At 33.2% G+C, this 22,881-nt stretch overlaps 4 protein-coding genes and 1 pseudogene across 4 annotated transcripts; 1 reads left to right on the plus strand and 4 right to left on the minus strand.

Moving 5' to 3' along the window:
• Positions 1–14: 14 nt before the first annotated feature.
• Positions 15–6,552, minus strand: LOC143572467 (agglutinin alpha chain-like). Its single transcript, XM_077057625.1, has 4 exons — positions 6,415–6,552; positions 6,284–6,316; positions 5,989–6,201; positions 15–257 (listed from the first exon to the last, which is right to left on the minus strand). Exons 1-4 carry the CDS (start codon positions 6,550–6,552, stop codon positions 15–17), a joined length of 627 nt encoding a protein of 208 aa, XP_076913740.1.
• Positions 6,553–6,741: 189 nt separating this feature from the next.
• Positions 6,742–7,329, minus strand: LOC143572468 (putative receptor-like protein kinase At5g59700 pseudogene; annotated as a pseudogene).
• A 1,995-nt stretch (positions 7,330–9,324) lies between these two features.
• On the minus strand, positions 9,325–13,452 carry LOC143572470 (uncharacterized). The gene is made up of 8 exons (XM_077057626.1): positions 13,252–13,452; positions 13,093–13,157; positions 11,965–12,063; positions 11,768–11,815; positions 11,398–11,467; positions 11,113–11,184; positions 10,746–10,865; positions 9,325–9,605 (listed from the first exon to the last, which is right to left on the minus strand). Exons 1-8 carry the CDS (start codon positions 13,450–13,452, stop codon positions 9,468–9,470), a joined length of 813 nt encoding a protein of 270 aa, XP_076913741.1. The 3' UTR covers positions 9,325–9,467.
• A 1,436-nt stretch (positions 13,453–14,888) lies between these two features.
• On the minus strand, positions 14,889–18,764 carry LOC143572445 (uncharacterized). The gene is made up of 6 exons (XM_077057609.1): positions 18,320–18,764; positions 17,126–17,178; positions 16,428–16,465; positions 15,997–16,315; positions 15,612–15,916; positions 14,889–15,520 (listed from the first exon to the last, which is right to left on the minus strand). Exons 1-6 carry the CDS (start codon positions 18,723–18,725, stop codon positions 15,040–15,042), a joined length of 1,602 nt encoding a protein of 533 aa, XP_076913724.1. The 5' UTR covers positions 18,726–18,764; the 3' UTR covers positions 14,889–15,039.
• A 3,619-nt stretch (positions 18,765–22,383) lies between these two features.
• Positions 22,384–22,881, plus strand: LOC143572471 (RING-H2 finger protein ATL13-like). Its single transcript, XM_077057627.1, has one exon. The coding sequence runs from the start codon at positions 22,384–22,386 to the stop codon at positions 22,879–22,881; it is 498 nt and encodes a 165-aa protein (XP_076913742.1).

Consider the following 22,881-nt stretch of genomic DNA (forward strand, 5'->3'; position numbering starts at 1 on the left):
CAAAGACAAAAATACTAGTTGGTCTTTAAACAACAACCCAAAGCATCCAAGTACCATCCATAACGCCCATAGAACCCATCAAATAAACCCATTTTCCATGATTCTGAAAAATGAGTGTCATCATCACACTTCTCACCGAAAGGACCATACTCATTTTTGTTTGTCACAAAACACAATGTGGTGACTAAATAAAGGTTTTCACGGCTCCCCACAGTTCCGTAGATCTTAATTATCTCTTCTTCGGCATCAAAGTCAATCTGTGGGAAACAACAATTTTCTATGTCAAAACATTTATAAAATCTTGACCCTTATGTTAGTATGTTAGTCTATTGGACTCTAATTTGTAACTCACTCGTTAACTTACACGCTATGCTATCAATATCGGTGCTCTAGCGGTTATTGGTCCGTCTGTAAAATAGTGGTCGAAATAGCGGCCCAAATATCGGTTCCGATATTTGCAGCGCTATTTACCGGTATTTTGCTGTTATTTGACTACCGATATATTGGATTTATCGGCGAGTTTATCAGTTCAAAATTTTTGACCCAAATTTGTTAGACTTTTGGCCCAAAGATGATTCTCGTTACCTCTTTTTGCCCAGAGCCCAATTCCATTTGATTTAACCTTAAGCCCTAAATCTGAGGATGATTTCATGGCTTTCGATTAACTGATTAAATCATATCTTAAATTAAAAATATTGTTATTTTGTGTTTTGAACTGTTGACTTTTATTGTTATGGTATTAAGACTTAAGTATTAATATTAGATAACTTATGGTGTTATATATATATACTAGATTGAGCCCTGTGTATTACACTGGTAATTGAAGAAAATTTTAAACTTTAGTCATTAAGTGAATTACAGTCAACAAAATGATCATATATTGTTAATACAATTACAATTTATATGAAAGTTACAGAAATTACATAACTAAGATTATACAAATATGTTATAAATAAGTACTAACCTTCCTTGTACACTACATTTGTGATTGTATTGGTGGGTATATATTGTTTATCAAAAATCAAAATCTTTAGTCCTTTTTTGCTTTTAACTCTTTATAAGGTAACATATATGTCTGTTTATAACTCTTGATATAGCCATGTATAGTTGTCTGTGTGACAAATAAGGTTATTCAAGTACATATCGCGACCCTAGATAAATTATAATATATATCCATGAAACTAACAAAAAAATATTCATACACATAAAATAGCATACTTTTTGATCATTTGCTCATGTTTATCCAAAAAAAAAACATGATTATCCCAAAAAACAGATTACCTGAACTTTGATGATATAATCATCCTTAGATTCTTTCGATTATGAAATTGATTGATCATGATAAATTATTTGTTGTTATTAATATTATGCATATGACAAATTTTAATTAATTTTATATATTAAAATTAACAATTGTATAATCAAGATAATTATAAACCAAAAATTTATATATAAAAAAATGATTTGTTTCATTTCACATGAATGGTAAATGACAAGAACATACTAACTTTAAAGTCATGTTCAAATAACAGTAAATTCTCTTTTTTAAAAAAAAAAATTGGTGTGTAGCTTTATTATTTTGAATAAACTATAATAGACACTTTAATTATGTACTACCCAACAGGTAACACTAACATAACCTCAAATCATTGTATTTGTCTAAAAATAAAGTTACTAAGTAATATAATATTGAAATGATTTAAATGAATAACTGATGAAAACGATATTCTAGATTTTCATATCCTGAATGATTTTTGGAAAACGAAAATAGTGGAAAGGGATTGGAACATATTTTTTTTTGTTTAAAAATTTGAATTCTTTTAATTAAGTAATTTTTCTTATAAGACATATTAAATTTTATATATTTGAATGTATAAAAAAAGTATAAATCAAGTCATAAAATATATGTTTCTGGAGCATTTTTGTCATGAGTTATGAAAGAAAATATTGAAAACTAAATCTTGATGTTCTTGTTGCAAACCTTTTAACTGTACAAAAAAATCATATACATAAATGATAGATAGTTCATATAGTAAATCGTTATTCATATGGATTATAATTATAATATTCAACTTCAATGATTTAGTGCTAAACACTGAGATATATATAAAATGTATTCTTCATGTTTGCAATATTTATATAAAATGGTTGGAGAAAATTAAGAAAACACACATTTTTCTGAGTTCAAATACATATGAGAAAATTTTAAATCCAAAAGCCAATATTATATAAACAATTATGCATTGTTGCTCAAATCACAGTTTAAAAACAAGTTATTGTTTACCTTGATTTTAATTACCAATGATTTTAAAATTTTATTCTAATAGGTCTGCAACTTCAATTATGATATTTCCTTATTATATTATATTTCACCATTAATGTTAATGAATGAATCCAATAGGATTTACATTCAAGAAAAATAAACTTTAATTCATATATTGAAATGACTTAAAATATAAGGATCAATATTGAAATGTTGAAAAAAAAGGAAGAGAGCTATTAGAGTGACAAATGGCAAAAATAGGTAGTTATTTATTAGAATAGATAGATAGGGTGCAGTTACTGTACGCTAATGCTTAACGTACGGTAGGTACGCGAGACGCTCAAATGCAAAAAACAAAGGCAAAAACCTAAAACGCTCACAAAACCTTAAACGCTTATTAAACGCTCGTTAAACGATCAAAAACCGTCTTTGTGAAAAAAAGTGAAAAATTGATCGATTAACCATCCAAAACTGTTTTTTTCGGTGAAGCAATGATTGATTGGATATGTATTGACGATTCTGAGATGTTTTGATGTTATTTCATGGATCGATTCGTGAAAAACGGAATTCGCGTACGTATTTGTACGATAAGCATTAGTGTATTGGATCTTTTCAATATATATATATATATATATATATATATATAGAGAGAGAGAGAGAGAGAGAGAGAGAGAGAGAAAATAGTTTAAATAAAAAACAATTGTTTTGTGAGAAGTGTGAGAAAAGCTTTAAAATAAAATAAACCACCTAAATATGACACTATACAAGGTAAATATGAAACACTACAATTATTTAGAAACTACCAATCTCAATCACTAGATCATAGATTCAATGGCCTAGATCTATTCTTATTCTTCTCACAAAAATATTGTTTTTTACATTAATCATACCATATATATATATATATATTATATACACCTTATCCCACTGTAATAACCGATATCCGCTATTTTATGGCACTAACTGCATAGCTTACACGTCAATATTCTAACTTACATAAACACGTTAACTTTTTACTAATGTTTATAACTAGACCGAATAGTGAACCAAATGTCTTATCGGTTCACTATTAGACCAGCTCGACAAGATATAATAACTTGATGATGTCATAACTATTTTAAATTTATTTATGTTTTACCTTAAATCTAGATGTTATTAAATCAAAAGTTTGGTAACACAACTTTGTTAGGTTTCTTATATTTAAAAAGAACAAAAAATGTATTGGGTTAAGAAAAAACAAAATGTAAAAACATTTAAAAAATTAAGTATTAGAAAGAGTATTTAATTATATACATACATATAATTTAGGGGTGTCCAAAATACCCGAACCCGATTAACCCGACCCGACCCGACCCGAACCCGAATAAGCTAATTAGGGTCGGGTTAAATAGGGTCAAAAAGTATTAATCGGGTTATTCGGGTTGACCGAATAACAGAAATTGATAATAGGGTCGGGTTTCGGGTTTATTTTTGAAAAATAATCGGGTTTCGGGTTAACCCGAATAACCCGATTAGTGGTGATATTTTACTTAAAATACAATAATAAAAGTGTGAAATAAGCACTAAAAAGTCAATATTGAAAGTTTTATGGATGAGTTAATTATTTTACTTGTTCATGAACCGTTAGACCGGAAGTTCTTTAAAATAAACGAACGAACATGAACAAATGTTTCACTCATTCATCTATGTTCGTGTATACTCGTTTATGATCATTCATTAAGTTTGTTTACATTCTTTCATGTTCGTCCACATATCAATAAAAAATTATTAAATATTATTTGTATTTAGAAATTATATCACCATAATATGTTTATATTTTTGTTTATTTAAATGCGTTCATTTATGTTCGTTTATGTATGTTTGCGTTCGTTAATGTATGTACATGTTCCTCCAAGTTCGTTTATCCTTGTTTAATTGTGTTCATTAATGTTCGTGAACTATTCGTTTAAATTTAAAACGAACGATCATTAAAAAAACACGAACATGTTCATTTTTTAACGAACGAACATGGGCACAAATATTTGTTTGATTAAGTGTTCGTGATCGTATCCATTTAAAGTTAAACGAACAAACACGGGCATGCCTTTGTTCATGTCTGTTCGGTTCGTTTACAAATATATATGTAATAATAAGATAATTACTTATGAAATAAATTGAAAATTGAGTGGAGTGAGAAATTTTGCAACCCATGAGTTACAAACATAAAAATCAACTTAAAATTATGAAGTAACATGGTCAACCCGACTAACCCGAATAACCCGAACCCGACTAACCCGAACCTTAATAGGGCCGGGTTTCGGGTTAGATATTTTTTAAGAAAAAAACGACTAACCCGACCCGATTAACCCGAAACCCGATCGGGTTGACCCGATTAACACCCCTACATATAATAGGGTGAGAATTTCAAGAGAATTTTTTTAAATTGAAAACTTTTCCTTCAATAAAATTTAAAAAAATATATAAAAAAAACAAAAAGTAAAAATAAAATCAAAATGTTTATCTAGCCTTCTGGTTCAAAAAATCCTTAAGTATACATATGTTTATATTATCATTTAATCCTTATATATGTTTTAATAAAATTATAAAATGAAACAACAAAATATTAAAAAGGAAAAATATCATAACGTTTATCTAGCTTCTTAATTTCAAGGAAAAAAAACAATAAAACATAAAAAATCTTTAAATCTACACGTGTATATTATCATTTAATCTCCGGTTACAAAATAAACGCATATGTACATTATCATTTATCTTAATTGTATATATGTGTATAAAAATAACATGTGTCTACATATATGTACATCCATGTTTAAAATTAAAAAATAAGTATTATACATATATGTATAATTTAGGTAAACCTCTATATTTTTTTAAACTGGGATGCTAGAGTAACAGAAGGTCAAAGAAGTGGCTTAACCCGACTAAAAAGATAAGTGAATAAATAAGCCATATCCATTCATTTGGTTTGGATGGTAACCACATATTTATGTGTATATGTATGGTGATTATACCTTCGAAATATTAGATTGTGAAACAACTAATCGTTGGGTGATGTCATGTGATAGTTTTGGATGGTGAAAGGCTTTGGTGATCAAGTCAATGTACCGGGTCAACAGGATGGGGACATGGAGTTGGTGTAAGCATGATTTCGCATAGTCATTTTGTAAAGTATTTCTATTACATTGCAGTTGTATCGATGTTTTGGAGTATAAGCTTCATATTGGTTTAATAAAAGTCGGAGTGTCCACGTATGTTTGGGTCACTTTTGTATTGGTTTTGTTGGGTGTCTAAACAGGTTTACGTATCGTAAGGGTTGTTTATTTTACCAACAGATCATGCTGAAATTTTATAAAAAAAAATTGAAGTGTGTCAAGAGTATTATATTAGTTGTATGTTAGGTAATATTATATTTGGTGGTATTGTGAATGAAATTCTTTATTTAACAATAAAAAAGAAAAGTGAGCCTGTTTTCCGCAATATGTTTAATTATATATTTTAATTAATTGGGGCGTTTCATATGTGTACTTGAATAAAGAGTTAAGTATGTTATAGTCTACATGGCTTGACCTAAATAACCATTTTAATCCGTTAATTTTTTGGGGTGACCCTTGAGAGGCATTAACCAAAATATTTTAATAGCGAGATAACTCTAATGATTTCTAAACCAGATTATTTTTAAACGATAACTTTCATTAAAAAACAAGCAAGGGACAAGAGTTGATCACCGGAGTCATTTGAGTCTTGTCGGTGCCGTCATGGGGCCCACCATATCGTCTAGAAGCATGCAACAAACAATTGGAATCTTCCGCTTCAAAAGTTAGTGAATGAATCCATTCACCATGATTTATCTTTATTTTCCTCAGCTTTTGATTGCTCTCAAGCCGAAAGTAAAATAAAAACCCACCCGTCATTGATCCCCATAACTTGGTACGTAGACCCTGGCAATGTCAACAACATAGTTAGTGATTTTTATCACAGCAAAATTACAATAAAAAATTAAGGAAACGAGCGATAACTTACAACTTCTGAGACTGAATCGATTATCCGTGTATCCTAATATTCAATACACAAAGTGTGCGATTTAAAGTTCAAATTCCAACAAGATCGAAACTTATTTGCAATCTAAGTTTAAAAATATCATGATAACTTACAAGTTGATGCTCTAAAGCGATGTCTAAATCTTTGACAATTACACCAATCCTTGGGCGGTCTTTGCGGTTCTCTGCCAGGCATTGGAGAGCAATGTTGATGAATACTTTTCTTGAACACGGCTTCATTTGCTCTAGCATATTAGGGATTATGATGTCATGTAATGTACCCTCCTTTTGACGATCCTGCACTGACTTAGATAGAAGTTTATGCTCGTCATGCTTGATGAACGCAACTCTCCCGCACAAAACTTCAAATAATGCTACTCCAAAAGAATATACGTCGGATTCTTTTGTAAGTATCCCTGTAGTCAAATACTGTGGATCAATTTAGCCAGGTGTGCCACAAACATTAGTGAATTGTGGATTAGCAGGACTTATTTTAGACAATCCAAAATCTGAAATCTTAGCAGCATCCCAATTGGCATCTAGCAAAATATTTGAACTTTTTATATCACGATGAATCACCCTGTGCTCTTTTCCCACGCCACAATGAAGATAATTGAGTCCTCGTGCCACACCAACACAAATACGCAAGCGTTGCTCACATGTAAGTTTTTCTGGGGCCAGATGGTTGTCAAGGCTTCCATTATCCTCGTATTTGTAGACAAGAACTTTCTCATTACCTTCGTCAGAGAATCCAAGTAGAGAAACAACGTTTTCATGTTTGTAATGAGAAAGCATAAGAATCTCCGTGTTGAACTCACGTTGTCCTTGCCCGCGCTTCACATCTAACCGCTTTACAGCGACAGTTGTACCTGGCTCACTTGATCCGGCGAACAAATGGAGTTGACCTTTGTAGACCGACCCAAATCCACCTTCTGCGAGTAAATATTCTTCATCAAAGTTGTTGGTGGCAAATTTTATGTCCTCAAGTGGGATATTCATGATGTGATCTGCTTTTGGAAGGGAAGTCATAATATGTAAAGTATGAAACAGCAAAAGATAATGGCAACTTAAACTGATCGGATATATGACATTAAATCAAGGTTAGGTACATATTTGACATCAACTTGAGTTGACTCTAATCGTATAATTACATCGTGTTTGGAATTTGGATATATGAATATAGAGACGTGCACGCATTAAGTATGAATATATTTATTCTATTAGGTGTTGTTTGATTTTTTTAAGACAAAAACTGTCTCTAATATGATTTCATGTCTGCAACTGAAGATATGGTCTGAAGGTCTGTAATCTGAAAATATAATACTGTTTGTTTTATAAATTGGATATCTTCTACATAAGCTGAAAATTAGTTACTTATTATACATATCATAGAAGATAAAAGTTATTTAACGTCTATAGACTACTAAAATAATTTTTGGTGATGTACGAGCTATGGAAGTGGGTGGTGGACGGTGGTGGCAGCGGACGGTGGGTGGTGGTGGTGGATGGTGGTAGTGGACGGTGGTTGTGGTGGTGGTGATGGACGGTGGTGATCGTGGGTGGTGGCGGACGGTGGGTGGTGGTGGTGGCGGCGAACGGTGGGTGGTGGTGGCGGCGGCGTCGGTGGACGGTGGGTGGTGATGATGGAGGTGTTGGAAATTAGGTGTTGGTAGGATGCTAAGAAATGTGAATATGGTGGATATTAGCTTATTTTTTAAGACTATAAAAACAATTTTCAGATCTTATATAAAAAAAACTGTCTTTAGAGGCTTATGTCTGCGCTCCCGCAGGCATAAGTCCATTGCAGATCTTATAAGTAAAAACAAACAGAACCTAAATACACATTAAATTAACCTGTTAAATATGCATATTAAATAGTGTAATTATATATACAACATAGTGTTATTACATCGTAGTATAATTACATTGTAGTGTAAATAGTTAGCATGCTTTTTCAGTTTGTACATTAACATTCCCCTTATTTAATTAGTTAAGGGCGCGTTCGTTTCACGAAATGGAATGGAATTTGAATTGGAATTTGATAGGATTTGGAATTTGAATGAATTGGATTTATAATTTGAACATTCCAATAGGAATTGGAATTGGGAAGAATTGAAATCCAAATACATTCTTAATGTGTTCGTTTGACAAGTTACTACGAATCAAAGAGGTTTTTTTTTAAACAATGATAATGGCGAAAACATTTTAGTTTTTTTAGATTTTATGTTTTTTATTTATATTTTGCGTTATGGCTTTTTTATGGGTCTTCTATTAAGATCAAAAACCACTCAAAAAAATATTCCATAATATATACAAAGCACATTTCGTTCAATAATTATGTCCAGATTAGCAACTGAATAGTTATAATGCCTTTAGTTTATTGGCACTCATGAGTCATCATCAGTCTGAAATATGAAATTTAAAACTCAATTTTTAGATTATTAGATTAGGAAGTTTTTGTCTTGAGTAAGTTCAATTTAACCGTTGACTATAATTAACTTTTTTTATTTTTTAATTAGATTTTAAATTGAATTATCTTTTGTATTGATATTTAAAATACTTTTGTTGACTACCTTATGTAATGATATTTTGAAAAACTTTTGTTAATTATCGTTAGTTTTAATAAATTAAAAACCTGGTTTGAGGATATTAAGGATTGATAATTTTAACCAAATATTGACGCGTATTGCCAGTCAAGTCTTTTTCTATCACCGTCGTCCTATACATTCCAGCCGCTGATTTCTGCTACTTGCTTACTTCAAGACGAGTACTATCTATCATGCAAACATATGCGATTAATTTTGGCCCTGATACTCCCCTTCAAAAGTGCGCCATTCGAGCTTGTCAAACCGAAGAGTTGTTAAAATTTATGACAGTTCACACTTTTCGGCTACAACTAAAATCCCAACTCAGTTACAGCTAATTTATTATCAGAAACACGACTAAACATTCGGGTTGTTGAAACCAAACAACCTCCTAATGATTTATGACATAAAGCAGCAACAGTAGCAGCAATTACGAAAGCGTTGATAATCCTTGAACATGTGATGAATTTGAGAAACAAAACAATTAAAGAGATCCATGTCTGTCTGTGGAACAATGTAAGTACATGGCTGAACAGATCAAAATTTTTCCATCTAATTCTTTTTTTCCTAAAATAAGTGCGGCTAGTTTTGTTGTTGATGGTATTTTAGAACATCCGTTGTATTCAAATCAAAGACCTTGCTAATGTCTTTTAATGTACACTTGCTTACATCATTTCCGTCTCCGATCAGTCTTTCAAGCTCCTTAGACGCTTGCATTACCTGCACACACATTTACATTTCATTGTAAAATGATAATAATGCATTAACGGAGGTTACAAAATAATTGATAAAAAAAAATGCAGGCTTCTCACTGTGTTCATTAACCGGTTTGTTAACGCAGATTTCATATGGTTTCTTGTGTTTAATTCAAGACTAATATGTTTTTTATTTCAGATTTACTATATCAAATATACATGAATAGAATAAGTCATTTAATAATATGCAAATCTAAACTTAAAAACATTAAATTATAGGGAGTCACGCTACATTATTGCATACAACATATTAATTTTTAATTTTGCTTACTGAAAAAATAAAAGCATAAAAAGTACAAATAAAAGACCCTTGGATGTCAAATAAGCGAATATGCAACTCTACACCAAATACTACAAACACTAGTCCATAAATCACAGATAAAAATACTAAATAAATTTTTTAACCATACAATCATTAAAACTATAACATATTATTAAAATGCCCAAATAACATATTATCAAAACCTGGTCGGTTGACTGGAATGGACAAGGTAATGAAATCAGAAATTCAATGGAATGGATCATTATATTTCATTATCATGTTAAGTTGAAGGAATAGAATGTTTTTTCATGTATTTTTTTACATTATGTAAGATGTATAAATGTATCTCTACTTCATACAATATTTAATAGAAGTTATTGACTTTTTTATATATAAATCATGCATATTAAACATAATTAAGCCCATTAAAACTGTAACTCGGATTATAGAAGCATATTTCCTAACTAATGTTGGAAGAAAAAATAAGTTAAAGTTCTGATTTTCTAAACATATTTCTGTTATTGAAGATTACATAAACAAAACTGAAGATGAGGTAAACAGAAGGAACTCCCCCCCTTGGTGGGGGGGGGGGAGGTGAGGCATATGAAGTTGCTTATTTACATATTGCCTTTTAAAAAGAAAGCAGTTGGAATATGCCACTTCAAACAGTTTACCCAAAACATCTTATTTCACCCTCAAATAAGCAGTTGGGGTAATACCAAACACCCTTAAAACAGTTTATTACCGTATCAGCACAGTTCTACCAACATTTTATTCACAATACCAAACACTATCTGATAGATCAAAAGCTTTGGTAAACAAAGACTATGAGGTGTAATTTACCAGTGGAGGGTGAGTTTCCTCATCTGAGTCATTTTCTGATGCTTCATCCCCATGGTCTTTCCCAGAAGAGTTCTGTTTCGTTGAGGAATCCGATACCAGCTCAAGAAGTTTCTCACTTCCCTGAAGATATAGACAAAGTGAGTGTACACACATCACAACATATACATCACAACATAATTCATAAAAATAAAAAGAAACAAATAAATAAAAAAAATTGGAAAAGCGTGCAAAAATATGAAATGAGATATAACAATATGACATCACGGATAGGTTAACCAAATAACAAAGGAACTGATCATTAAAGAACCATAACAAAGCAACTAATGACTCGTAGAGTAGTTGACAGGGTTTTAGAAGCTTAACTAACCTTGAGAGCTCTCCAGTGGGAATAGGTGCGAAATAATATCCAAAAGAAGGGTACATTTGGCAATGGTAGAACCTAATAAAAAAGAGGGTAAATCTTTGCAGGAAGTACTAAAACAGACCAAGCCTTACAGCAGCTTAACACTGATTAAAAGTGAATGGATAGTATATCGAAAAATGAACTTTATTTTATCTCGAAAATCTAAAATCTATGTGATACAAATTTTGCAGAACAAGAAATTATGTATGCTGTTAATTTTCAGAGCCAGCTGTGGATAGATATACATACAGCAAAAGCAGAGGTAACAGGGAGCAGTGTGACAGATCCATAAAAGTAATTCTTATGAACAGTAGTCCCCCTGCAGATCAGAAAGAAAAAAAAACTATAAATTCAACATCAAAATATATCAATGCCTTGGATTAAACAAACTAATTACAGAAAGACAAAAATTATAGGTGCCAATTTAACGAATACATTTATAAGTTAAAACCTACAAAATGACATATCCGTCAAATTGCCATAATAGCAAACCAAACTATCAAATAGTTATTCATGTAAATATGTTTTTCAAGTAATGACTAGTTGTATTAACAAGAACAAATACAACAAGACAAAATTGTAATTATCAATAAAAACTTTCGATAGTACTAAAACTTACTTTAAAGCCATATGTCTTAATCTTCGTCGAACAAGCCTCGGATTCAAACTTCAAACAAAATCAAACACAAAGAGTCAGCATTTAGTCATGTCCAGCATTATCTTTATACGAATTTGATCATTTAAACTTGTTAAAAACATCCAAAAACTTATGAGTACTAAAAAATATGATAATGATAAAGATAAACCAAAACAAACCTTGATGGGAAGACAACCTCCACACCAGTTAACTGCTTCGGAATCAATTTCAAAAATATCTCAGAAGGCTTAACACGTGACAAAAGCTTTAATCCCAAACTACATATCATAATCAAATAAAAAAAAACACACTCAATTCCTCATATCACATTATCACATAATAACATAATAACATCAACATAATATAAGAACACAAAATAATAACTATTATACCTATGAATATAAGTTTTCAAGAAGTTTTGATACTGAAATCGACTCGATTATTTTTGTTTTTGAGTTCGATCGTGCCGGTTAGACTTAACAAAATAAAAACAATCAATTCCTCATATTACATCATCACATAATAACATAAAGTCAACATCACACAACAACACAAAATAATAATATCAATTATACCTATGAATTTAAGTTTTCAGGAAGTTTTGATACTGAAATCGACTTGATTATTTTGTTTTCGCGTTCTATTGTGCCAGCTAGAATCAACAAAAATAACACAATCACTTCCTCATATCACATAATAGCATCAACATCACAAAATAATAATAATAATAATAATAATAATTATTATTATTATTATTATTATTATAATTATACCTATGAATTTAAGTTTTCAGGAAGTTTTGATACTGAAATCGACTATGATTATTTTGTTTCTGAGTTCGATCGTGCCGGTTAGAACCAACACCAAAAATAACACAATCAGTTGCTCAATGCCCGTACCACATAATAACATCAACAGCACACACCAACACAAACTAATAATAGTAATTATCATTGTACCAATATATTTAAGTTTTCAGGAAGCTTTGATACTGAAACCAACTTGATTATTTCGTTTTTCAGTTCGATTGTGCCAGTTAGAATCAATCAACAAAAATAACACAATCAATTCCCTATATCACATTATCACATAGCAACACAAAAATATTAATCATAATAATAATAATAATAACAACTATACCTATGAATTAAAATTTTCATGAAGTTTTAATACTGAAATCGACTTGAATATTTTGTTTTCGAAACAAAAATAAAACACAATCACTTCCTCATATCACATCATCACATAATAACATCAACATCACATAACAATACAAATAATAATAATAATAATAGCTATTATTTTACCTATGAACTTTACTCTTAAAACTCCCCGGAGGCGCCTTCTCGAGTCCGGACCACGCCTTATTCATCTACACAATCCACAAAACTATAAGAATTCAATACAACAAAATCAATACACAACTAATAATAATAAATTATCATTAACATAAAATAACAGTGTGCCTTATTCGCTGCGAAATCGATACAGAGCTCGACATTAGCCGCAGCCGATTTGTTCGAATTCGACGAAATCTTCTCCCAGAGGTGTTTAAAGGTGTCTGGAGACTGTGAGGATTGAGATTGTGTGTTTGACCGGTCAACGGATCGAATGAAGCACCAGTTCCTCCTGCCTTTGATCGGAAACACTAATAACCTAGCTCTCATGATGATTGATTAATCGTCACGGTCAATTTGATTGTTATCAATGGTGGAATGGAATTGGAATGAAATAATAATAATAATAATAATAATAATAATAATAACTGAATTTGGTGGTTTGTTAATTCAGTTGAATCACAGGAAATGAATATGAATTGGAATGTGAAGATGGGAGCGTATAAGCAGCGGCGAGATTATTTCTGCTTAGTGCAATCCAAGTATTTTAATTATTGGTCCATTTTATTTTGTTGTTTTCAAATACACCCCTTTGTTTTCTTTGAACGGCTAAATTTACTATATCGGGATACACTCGTATTTTAATCCGGGAAAACTGCCACCTAAGACCAATGCCTGTGAACACTCGCCCGAAGGCACGACAGTGCGGTGAGATAAAACTCGTTCATTTCAAGGCGCTTCAAACAGCTTGATTTTTGTTAATTAAAAGTTTAAACACCGGAATTGAAGCATCTTTTAGTCATTTGGACCATCGTTTGAAGGTAAGTTTTACATCAACTGATTTGTATCCTCATTCTGCTCGAAAGCCCTGAAACATCAATTTGAAATTTAGAAAAAAAGTAACGTCGTTAAGTTTTTTTTAACAGGTGTCCAATGAAATCAAATTGTGTGAAAGTTGGGACTGGTGACTGTTGTTTTTTAAGTTGGGATTATTATCGGCCAACTGCATTAAGTTGAGATTATTAAAATTCAGTTCACCCTTTTTTTATAATAATTAGATTGTTAAAAAATAAATAAATATAATAAAAATATAAATATGTGAATGAAGTTATCTAAGAGGTTGGTTTACATACCTCAAGAATACACTTTTGATAACATTCTGATAGACCATGTGTAGTGGTGCAAGTTAAAGGCCAAGTTAAAGTATTATATCATTGTCACGTAGACAGTGAGGCTTTACTAACCCACTACTTAACAATGATTTAGTGGTTTTAACTTTTAAAGTGGGTTTGTTAAAATCTCTACACCCCCACCCCCAACTTGTTTTCTGTTTGGATGTTTGAAGGTTAGGTCATCCTTTGGTGTATGTCTCGGGTTGTTCCTTAAACAAAAAAAATGCTCGTTAAGAGCCTGGCGAGAGGGAGATGGCGCCCCTTGGCTCACCAGGTTTGGCGACAACATAATGGGGTGGCACCCCTACGCTACTAACTTGGTTGTGGTTGGCGACTCCCCTCTTTGTTCTCACTACACACATCCCTAGTGAGTAAAGCGCATGAGGGGAGGTGATGTGCAACGTTTTCACATGACGGTGCTAAAGCGCTAACAACGCTTAATGCTACATCTATTTCTTTGAGGAAGAAGGCTGCTAGATCGACACAGTTTTACTCAAATTGACTTGTTTGACCCGATAAAAATATTCGATTTGGGTCACTTTCATAACTTATACTAATATTATTATCCTATAATGTGAAGTGATGTAGAAATAAAACACAACCAGATACACACCATATGAAAAGAATGTGAGATGGCACAAAGATGGAAGCATGGATTAAAAGAGAACATGTATCATATGCTTTTGTGTCTAGAATTATATTATACTTGCACAACAAACAACTACAATAACTACTATTACTACTTCTACTGGTCCTCATCTTCATCTTCGTCTTCATCTTCGTCTTCAACTTCAACCAGCCTCCCACAAACCCATCGTCTCCCCTTGCCGCCTTTTCCCTGTTTCTCACCATCACTCCGTAACGACAATGATGGTGATAATGGAGATGACGATGGTGATGATAATAATGATGATGACGAGGATAGATCAGTATGCACTGATCCATTAACATTCGCCTGCAGGCCCGTCTCGCCAAGCTTTGCAATTTCTACAGATGGATACCCGTTCACTCGTTCTCCTCGCTCAATTTCGTTTACACCTTCAGCTATCTCCTCATCAGAACCGGCCCCTAAAGCTCCGCTATTACCTGTCTCTATAGACTTAATATAACTCATAGCTTCAGCAATCAACTTCCTGGTTTCAATCAAAGACGCTTCAGCCACTGGACTCGTTGCTGCAGCCGCCTCTAACGCCTCTGCAGCTCTCTGCGCTTCACCGATCAAAATACTGAAAGAAATAATAAATTTTTAACATCCCGTTACATGTTTAAGTGATCAAACATTAAATAAAAAGGGTGTGATTTGAAAGATTAACTCACTTGGCTCTTAAGATAGCTTCACTTATTTTGGGATCTGAAGCTGCTCTTTGTGCTCTAATACTCTTTATCATCTCTAACTTGTATCTTGCCTGTGGATCTTTAAATCTCGCCTGTGGCACTTTTACGGGTTTGACTTTAGGTGGTTGACTTCTACCCTTGATATTATTATATAACCCATCGCTCTTCTTCACGGGTCTGACCCTTTTAGCTTCCTTCTTTTTCGTCCCCCATTCGGGATCTCTAGGCTCTGAAAGATTCTTGCCACGTTGCTTAGCTATTCCACTGTAAACCCGATCGCGATATGCCTACAACATAAAAATAAAAACTTTAATAATACATAGATTATCAATCAAAATGGAGCCGATTATGTGTAACAAAAACTTACAGGGTCGGCCCATTTGGCAGCAATGGCTTCTGAGATTTTCCTTCTTTGTTCAAGGGTTTTGGGGGCTCTTCCGCCTGGGCCCGGCCCACGTTTTTTCTTTCTTGATTCGATGCCTTCTCTAAACTCCTTACCGAGTTGTTGGTTAATTATCTCATATGAGTCCCACTGTAATTCTTCTTCACCAAAAAGGCCCTTTCTAGAAGCTTCTGCGATTAGGTCAAGCCACTCACGGTGGCACCGTGCTATCATCCTCCGGGTGAACCTCTTCCGGTCCCACGTGAGCTTGACTGCAGCTGCAATCTTTAATCTTGTCTCACGACTGCACAATATTTCAAATGTTTTATAGAGTCATGATTCAACTGCCAACATCAACATTAACGTGAAAAGGTTAAAGATATAGTGTTGAAGAATAATAAGGAAAAAGGTCATACGTTTGATTATGTATTCCCTTAAGCAGTTTCATCTTGACCTGCAATGACAGATTGTAATTAGGGGTGAAAATCATGACCCATTCTTTAATAAACAGGTTGATTTGGGTTACAAAAAATGTTTGCAAACAGGTTCATTTGGTAACTCAAATTAGGCCTGTAAACAAACAGAACGAACACGAACGATTTATGTTTGTTTAACTTTAACCGAACAAACGATTGAACATGAACAACTAAACGAACAGAGTTTTCTGTTTGCATGCCTTTATTAAGAGAATGTACATGTATGTGTTCGTTTATGCTTGTCCGTTAACAGTATAAATGAAGATAACTGCACATATAAGAATGAGCATAAACAAACATAACTACATAAGGAGTGAAGACCAAATAAAAGTAAACATGAAATCAACATAATGGGCCTAAAAGTTTAATAAAACTATACTAAATTGTAATGGACCTAAAAAATTTTAATAAATATATACACGAAAGAAATAAAAAAAAAAAAAGAAGCATAAAGTAACAAACATAGATAAACATACACAAACTTGTATAAACGAACAACAACGGACATAAACGATCGAACGAACGAGACATGTGTTCATGTACACAGGTTCACACATATATGGCATTAAAACTGCAAACTGCAAGCTTACAGATTGCTTCTTCATTCGGATTCAAACATAAATCAAAATATTAACTACCTGCGGAGAACGCATAGCAAGCCTCGTCCTCTCCCGTATCTTCTGTCGAGTTTCTGAAAAATTATTCATATTAGAAAAACAAAGAAAAATAGACTTTAATAATCCTAATTCCTAAGTGACCTACTGGCCAATAATAATCCATACACACAGTTTTACCAATGATAATCCTAACTTTCACTTTTGTTGCCAAGAGCCATCTCAGTAACATAATCATCACAGATTTATACTTAATTTTCACTTGATTTCTCTCACAATAACAATTATCAACACAATTGAGAAATGTACTAGCTAAGAGCTATGCAGTCGATATCACCGATATATCGGTAATATATTGGTTATCGGTCCCTTAATAAAATATCGGTCAGAATATTGGCGATATTGACCGATGTTTGACTGATATATCACCGATATTCCCATTTTAAGTCTTAGTTATCAGGTTTTAATGTTCAATGCTAGTGTTTTAACTTTTAAGACCATGTGTAGTGAATGGAGCCCCTTTGTGGGCGTCGTGTGACATGTGGCGCCACGTCAGCATAGGGGGGTTTTTGGCTAAAAGGGATGTAGTGGATGGAGCCCCTTTGTGGCCATTGTGCAACATGTGGCGCCACGACAGCATAGGGGTTTTTTGGCTAAAAGGGGTGTAGTGGATGGAGCCTCTTTGTGGGCGTTGTGCGACATGTGGCGCCACGACAGCATAGGGGTTTTTTTGGCTAAAAGGGGTGTAGTGGATGGAGCCCCAACAATCATTACCTTATTACTATTTTATTATTATTATTATTATTTATAAAAAAAATAACATATAAAAAACCCACCAATCAGAACCCCCCCCCCCCGCGTCGTGTAGGGAGCGCCCCTCCCCTCCATGGTGCCCATAGCGCCCCGGGGGCGGTGTTCCCGGCGCTATGGGGGTGGGAAGTGCCCCACTACATATGGTCTAAGTTGGTCTAAGTCTAAATCAGTTCCTACTTGCTACGATTGCTAGTGTTTTGGAAATTGCAAAAGGTTAATCATAGGAGAGTATACTGAATTATTAGTGTTAAATTGCTTTATATATGCATCTTACATTATGTTAAAATTACCGATATCTCAATTCTCAAATATCAGTCCTTGACAGATAACCTATGTTTTTCCGCATTAATTGCTTAGGCTAAAGTATTAATAACATGTAAATTGAGTTTAAAATCAATATATGACCTGGACTGTGTTTAACTCCTTTATTCCAAGCTTCTTTGCCTTTATTCGCCTTCGATATCCTCTTCCGTCTCAACAACTCCTTCTCATCTTGAACCGGTTGTTTCTCATCACTAGAAACCGTCTTCAGTGACGCATTAACATTATTATTATTATTATTATTATTATTATTATTATTATTATTGTTATTATTATTATTATTATTTTCCTTATCAGTAGATACAGGTTCTAGTGTAGCAACTGCTCTAACGATTAACCGGCCACGGTTCATCTGAATATTAGTAGGATTGTGGAAACTGTATCTATATCTCCATCTGGTGGTATTTGGATTGCTGGATAGAAATGAAACATGATGAATTCGGTTGAATCCGATTGAGTATTGTGGAGGAGCAATGTCTAGTAAAGGCATGAGGAGGTCATTCAGTTAATAATTGGATTCAGAGTGTGTGTGTGTGAAACTGTAAACTACATAAAAGTTGAGTAGGATTAGGGTTTCGGTTGTTACAGATGGAAGATGACACAGGAATATAGCCACACACACACGCACCGGTGAAGCAGGAAGATAAAGATTTTTTATTTTTATTTTTTAACTTTAATTTTATTAATTTGATCATATTTTTGTAAATATTTTTAAGATTTCTTGTGTAAAGGTGTAAACCGCGGTTTTTGTTTATGTGTTTGTCTAAATATGCGTTTTTAGTCCAGTAACGGTTTTTAGTCTAAATATTTGTAAACTGCGGTTTTTGTTTATTAATTTATCTCACTAACCTACGTTAAGTTTGATCGCTAAACCCGTCAGTGTGCCCCTCACGTAAGGGGTAGTTTTATCTTCCTCCACAAATAAACTCCCGTTTTAATTTGCAAGCACCCTTACGTGAGGGGTTGGGGGGCAAAATTGCCCCCCACGTGAAGGTCATGTTAATGGGTTTAACGGCCAGACTTGACGGGCTAGTGGGGTCAGATTAATTGTAAGTGAAATGAAACCACATTGATGAAAATCGCAAATTTGATACTATTAGACGAAAACCGCAATTCACTCTACATAAAGATTAGGGCTATAAACGAACCGAACCAACACGAATAACCTTGTTCATGTTCGTTTGTTAAGAAAATCATGTGTTCACGAACGGTTCACGGACACTTATTGAACGGGATTTTATGTTCATGTTCGTTCATTAAGGAAATGAATGTGTTCACTAACGCAAACGAACGCAAATTAAATCAGCAGAGTCTAGAGATTAAGACTGATGTATTCATCAATGTGAATAATGAAAGTCTGTAAACGAATCGAATGAACACAAACACTTAATCGAACGAATATTTATGTTCATGCTGTTTATTTGAAAAATGAACATTTGCGTTCATTTGTTCAAAATCTAATGTTTTTTGGCAAAAAAAAAGTGACTTTTCTGACAAAAAAACGTTTCTCCGGTGACCTGCAATTAACGACGTTAACATTCTGTTAGTCGCAGACTGTTGGGAACAAATATGATAAAATGTTGGATCGTTATCAAATAATTCATAAATTGAGAGCAGCAACAACCAAAAGATAATAGTTTAAAAATCCATACACCTTATTTACCGGTTCAGAAAAAAAAAATAACATTTCATTTTTACCAATTATAATTTAAAGTATAGAAGATTAAAGGATTGGGAGTGGAATAAGCGTTGTCCATCCACCTTTAGGCTGGTTTTGGTGAAAAAGTGTTTACTAGTTAGTTAAGTTATTTTACTGTTATGTAGATAGTGAGACTTTAACTAACTCACATGTTAACTCACACGTTGTAGCTTAATTATATATTAAATAAAAGTAAAAAACAAAAGAAAAAAGTTGGATTGGTTATTTGGGGATGGTCACACCATGCAACCGGTAAATATAACTTTAGGTGGACATGAAACTGGTAAATATAAGTAACAAAATGGTAATTTGATGGTTGATAAAGATGCCAATCAAATATACAACAATAATATTAGCTTGTTGACGCCGACACTGTTAAAAGGTGCAATAAGGCGACCCGTGCTGCGCCCCTTGTGGTGGTCCGCTGACATTGGCTCAAATAACACCGGAAAACTCGAATGGTGGCCACTGTGGTGCTACGTTGAGACCACCCCACTTGTCGTTGTACGACTCAAGTGGCGACCGCCATTGAAACGACATTCCGTCCTTGAGGACAAAGACGTTTTCAAGGGGTATGGAATTGATACGATCCTATTATATTAATAAGTTTATTATTATTTAAATTTATCTTTTATTTAGTTTCTTTATTATAGTTAAATTGTGTTTCCTTATTGTTAATCTTTTTCTATTTTTATGTCTTTGTTTTCCTAAATGTTGTAATTTCGTTTAAGAAAAAGAATAAGAAAGAATTGTTATTTTGAGTATATTTTCTCTTCTTCTCTTGTGTTTTTAGGAGATTGACGGTTGTCTCGAATAAACCGTAACATTTGCAGTTTATTCTAGAAAATATGTGAATTACCACTAAAGAAATATATTCAACTATTTTTATATTTTTTTTATATATAAAAACGACGGTGAATTCCCACTTACATTTTTTATTTAAACTATGAAAAGTATAACATATTATTTAGTTTGTTCCCGTAATTTTATACACATATTTTACCATATACTATTATTAATTTTATAGAAATAATAAGCTCAAAACCTAACAAATAATCTTGATGGGTGAATGATTTTTTTAGGCTCGAGCTCGTTTAAATTCCTAATCTCTTCATATAACAAACTTAAGTAGCTAACAAACTATTTAACTCGTTAATTACATCCCAACTTCTATGTCACCATCACACTATCAATGTCTATTAATATTACTTGATATTTTTAGCTTTGGTGTGGCCAATATTCGACCGTGCAATAACTAAAATCATCACATATGAATCATAGAAACAATCTAATAATATCAAGATATTATCATTTTTATGAGCATATTAGATATCCATGTGTTACTAAAATCATACTAAACAACATTTAGTTGATGTCACAACTTCAAAAAATTTCATTTGTTTCGTACAATTAAACTCACAAATCCGAACAATACCCGCTTTGCCATCAGGACCAACATTGGTTCAGACAACAACCCGTCTGCACCCAAACAAAAATTGGTCCGGACCAAAGACAAAAGATAACGTGACATACATGCACATATACGTCTATACTCTATAATAGGGTTGACGACGACTTAAACTCTTAAAGTCGTATTTGATATAATGCCTTCCTTCCTTGGTACTTTGACAAAACAAATTAGTTGAATCGAAATGAGAGATGGATGGTTGATCTCAATTATGAATCATTGCTATTTTAAGTCAATATACGTGTAGTTTGTACCAAAGAATGAGTCAAACAAAGAATAAGTACCAATTACACTTTTAAGTCTAAAAAAGTGAGAAAATGGCCAAAATGCTTATTTGACTGGTTAAAGTCGACAAAATGTTCATTTGACCAACCATCTTAAAATTCGTCGACCCTATCACTTTTTAATCATTACTTGACGGGAGTTTTAATCGACCAGATTCTGCCACTTGTCCAATAAATCTCGTTAAAAGTCATAATAAATCTCGTTGGAAGCCAAAATAAATCTCGTCGGGAGCCAAAATAATTCTTGTCGGATGCCAAAATAAATCTTGTCAGAATCCAATATAGATCTTGTTGGAAGCAGTAATAATTTCGCCGAACGCCTAAATAATCATGTCGTCTCCGATTTTTTTTTATTAAAAACTAGCGACCGGACGGTTTATAACGCGTGACAGAATCTGGTTTGTTAAAAATACTATCGACTAATGGTTACAAAGTGATCGGGTTGACGATGGGGATTGGTTGGTCAAATGAACATTTTGTCGACATTGACCAGTCAAAAGGACATATCGGTCATTATCACCTAAAAAAGTCTTTTAACAAAGTGAATAACACGACTATAGTTCTAGTCTAGCCCTGTCTTCATCTTACTTAAATCCATCACCTACTTCTCATTAATCATCTAGCTAGCTACCAAATCAAATATGGGAAACAATAACTTTGACAAGGTGTGATGGAATTAACCCGGAACATCTTTATAATGTCGATCATAGTGATATTCTTCATCGTACTCTTCTTCATATTGGTCTACTTCTTCTCCAAAACGCGTCCACAAGCAATCCAAGACACCAACATCCATGTTGTTGAACCACGAGGCCTTGACCATACATTCTTGGAAACCATAGGGGTCATACCGTTCGATCCTAAAAGGTTCAAAGACGGGTTACAATGTGCGGTTTGTTTATGTGAGGTGAAGGAAGGAGAGAAAACTCGAATATTGCCCGATTGTGAACATGTGTTTCACATGGAATGCATTGACATGTGGTTTCATTCGCACTCGACTTGTCCTATATGTAGAAACCCCGTTGGTCATGAACCGTTGGAAATATTAGTGGAAGTACAAGATTCACGTACTATGTTGGTGGAAGGAGATGAAGTTGACAGACGTTGTAAGGGTTCAACGTCTGAACTAGCTTCAGCGTCATCGTCGTTGTCATTGATTACAAATGATATTGTTGATGAGAATACTGAAAGGTAG

The sequence above is a fragment of the Bidens hawaiensis genome, unplaced genomic scaffold (genome assembly GCF_021521415.1).
Source record: "Bidens hawaiensis isolate Kalapana, Puna unplaced genomic scaffold, B.hawaiensis_p1.1 tig00025860_1, whole genome shotgun sequence".
Taxonomy (NCBI): Eukaryota; Viridiplantae; Streptophyta; class Magnoliopsida; order Asterales; family Asteraceae; genus Bidens; species Bidens hawaiensis.